General features: G+C 40.5%; 2 protein-coding genes across 4 annotated transcripts; one reads left to right on the forward strand and one right to left on the reverse strand.

The window, feature by feature from the left end:
• The first annotated feature begins 8 nt into the window (after positions 1-8).
• On the forward strand, positions 9-1327 carry LOC126917417 (transmembrane protein 222). The gene is made up of 4 exons (XM_050724256.1): positions 9-284; positions 438-648; positions 718-848; positions 925-1327. The coding sequence occupies exons 1-4, from the start codon at positions 154-156 to the stop codon at positions 1004-1006; spliced, it is 555 nt and encodes a 184-aa protein (XP_050580213.1). The 5' UTR covers positions 9-153; the 3' UTR covers positions 1007-1327.
• LOC126917419 (uncharacterized) lies at positions 1116-2416 on the reverse strand. Of its 3 annotated transcripts, none has more exons than XM_050724260.1 (2): positions 2152-2416; positions 1116-2039 (listed from the first exon to the last, which is right to left on the reverse strand). In XM_050724260.1, exon 2 carries the CDS (start codon positions 1941-1943, stop codon positions 1491-1493), a length of 453 nt encoding a protein of 150 aa, XP_050580217.1. In that variant the 5' UTR covers positions 1944-2039; positions 2152-2416; the 3' UTR covers positions 1116-1490. The 3 variants fall into 3 exon arrangements, with proteins under 3 accessions (XP_050580217.1, XP_050580216.1, XP_050580215.1); XM_050724259.1 differs by having other exon boundaries at positions 1116-2016; positions 2152-2415; XM_050724258.1 differs by having other exon boundaries at positions 1116-2016; positions 2156-2414.
• Positions 2417-2627: the final 211 nt, after the last annotated feature.

Below are 2627 nucleotides of genomic sequence, written 5' to 3' on the forward strand. Positions count from 1 at the left end.
CGCGCGCCAGCTATCCTTTCAAACATTAGTTGCAAGAAGTAACATTAGATGTCTCTGGAAGAAACAGAGAGCGTGTGCGCGCGCGTGTGTTTCGTGCGTGTGTGAGAAAGAGAGAGAAAGGAGCTAGGTTGTCGCTCACTATCAAAACAAAATATGAAAGAGGAGGAATTGTTGTCCGAGCCGCAAGAGTACTCCGATAATATGTCAAATATAGATCTTGCTATTAATTTGGAAAGGCAAAAGTTCCCATTTTGTATAGTTTGGACACCTCTACCGATTCTGACGTAAGTAGAGCTAGAAAAATAACCTCAATCGGTGGCACGCTGGAATTCTTATATAGTACGAGTCGATCGATATATGATATATCTGCGTTGCTGATTTCACGATATCTCCCCTTATCGCAACCTCAAAGCGTTTGCTTTTGTTTCGTTATGAAGATATTTCTTACCTATCATTGGTCACGTGGGGATTGCCACTTCTACCGGTGTGATACGAGACTTCGCTGGTCCGTATCACGTTGCGGAAGATAATATGACGTTTGGAAAGCCCACGAAATACTTGCAATTGAACTATACCAAAGCCAAAGGAGGCGTTCAGGGATGGGATTCTGCTGTCGCAAATGCGAGTGAAATCTATAAAAATAGGATGGTTAGTGTTTAAGCTTGTTCTAATCTTCGCAATTATTTTTCTCTAAGACTACGTCTATCTTCTTCACAGCACAATTTATGTTGCGACAACTGTCATTCTCACGTAGCTACAGCGTTAGATCTAATGTCGTATGATAATTCGAATAATTGGAATATGGTAAAGGTTGCGTTGCTTATGCTTATCTGGGGAAAGTATGTAAGGTAAGAGAACATTCGACGGATTCGACGTCGACATCAACGTTACCGAGCATCTTAGAACGCATCTGCCTTTTTTCAGCTTTTCAGGTTTTCTTAAAACTTGGATGCCATTTTATCTTCTGGTGTTCGCCATCACCTCGCTTTGTCTGGTACTACGATAATATACACGATATTTGTATAATACATTTTCTCTCCTGTTCGCGAGTGACGTTCGCAATCGATTCGCTACCAAACGTTGACAGGTGTATGTCGCGTTGAAAGAATCAATCGTCTGGTGATGCTTAATATTTATTAAAAGCACGTATTAACACATTAAAATTATACATCCGATACAAATGTACAAACTCGTGATATATAATATAGAGTATACTTAAAATTATGGATAAGTGCTATGTTACAAACGCGCGTACAAAAACTTCATCGCGTATTTTCTTTATCGAATAAATTTGTGCTCGTGCATTATCGAGCGTGGGTGAAGGTAATTTGGTTTAGTTTCTTTTCTTTGTTTTCCTTTCCTTCGTTAAATCACGAGTAGAAAGTACACGTTTAATTAATTAATTTAAGTAAAATTTAAATTAAATTAATCAAAGTAACGAGTAACGGTGGTTTAGACGATCTCGTGGACATTGCGCGTTGGAAAGGAAATCATTCGTCGCTTCTACTATTCATTTCTGCCATGATGCTTTCTTCCAACGAGAAGCTATAATCGTAATTTCGATTTTCTATTCTCTCTATAAAAGACAAAATCTCGCTAATTCTAAGGCTGTCTATTTCGAAATCGTTGCTCGTGTTAATCTCCAGACGTTTGCACAATTTAAATGGAACTCCGTTCAAATAGTGCGGCGCGTTCTCTCCTTGATTATAGTCTTTGTGCAATTCGGGCGGTAAACCTTGGCCAAAGTTTGGAACAGGAGGAACGTACGGATATAAATTACTACTAGAATGCGTAGCCGCGGTGTTGTGACTTGTATCCATTGGCATTGCTGGGGGCATTGAAATGATATCGAATCCATCGCTTTGACTCGATGACTGTTCTTCTTCCGTCGAATCGGGAGGCGAGTCCTTATGTCGTTTCTTCTTTCCGAACAACCAAGACATTTTTAGCGAATGCGATGCAGCGAAATAGCAACGACGATTATTCCAACGTATCTCGAAAGGCGGAAGAGGTTATCTGCGTGAAAAAAACTTGGCAACCTAACCAATCTCGACCAATGGACATAGGTTAATTTTTGATGACGCGTGATTCGAATATATAAAGTGATTCACTCGGCACGAGTCAGCGAAAAATGAAAGAAGAAATACTCACGTACAATGGATTTAGGAACAGAAGAACGAAACGTACGTCTATAAGCTACCCATAGTCGATCGATGACTACGCGTCGTAGCATCAATGATATTTCTCGTCATCTTGGTTTAAAAGAAGTAAACAAGCAAAAGTAAAGTCCGTCGTTCGCATTTGTAACGATTTATACCAACTGAGAGAACAACTTGAACAGCTTTTATTTAGACCGATTGAGAATGATATTTAACGCGGATACAGAGCTTCGTTAAATGTTGGAACTATATTGCGAAAACAGATTATTTCGAAGATCGATTGACAGATGGCAGCACCACGGCAAACCTAACCCAAACTGAATATTACGCGGCGCAAGCGTTCGAGTAAACGAGCTGGGGTTAGGAGGTGGATCAGAAGGAGAGGAAGAGAGAGGTGCGCAACGTCATCGCGTTAATCCTTGTCGCGTTCGAGGCCGTTCAAGATACAGCAGTCGCGGTAGTTGGCAA

The sequence above is a fragment of the Bombus affinis genome, chromosome 6 (assembly GCF_024516045.1).
Source record: "Bombus affinis isolate iyBomAffi1 chromosome 6, iyBomAffi1.2, whole genome shotgun sequence".
NCBI classification, from domain to species: domain Eukaryota; kingdom Metazoa; phylum Arthropoda; class Insecta; order Hymenoptera; family Apidae; genus Bombus; species Bombus affinis.

Excerpts from the sequence above, each read along its gene's own strand:
- LOC126917419 (XM_050724260.1), bottom strand. The coding sequence starts at position 1,943 with ATGTCTTGGTTGTTCGGAAAGAAGAAACGACATAAGGACTCGCCTCCC.
- LOC126917417 (XM_050724256.1), top strand. The coding sequence starts at position 154 with ATGAAAGAGGAGGAATTGTTGTCCGAGCCGCAAGAGTACTCCGATAAT. Across the intron at positions 285-437 it reads ACACCTCTACCGATTCTGAC|ATATTTCTTACCTATCATTG; the intron begins GTAAGTAGAGCT and ends TTCGTTATGAAG. Across the intron at positions 649-717 it reads AAATCTATAAAAATAGGATG|CACAATTTATGTTGCGACAA; the intron begins GTTAGTGTTTAA and ends TCTTCTTCACAG.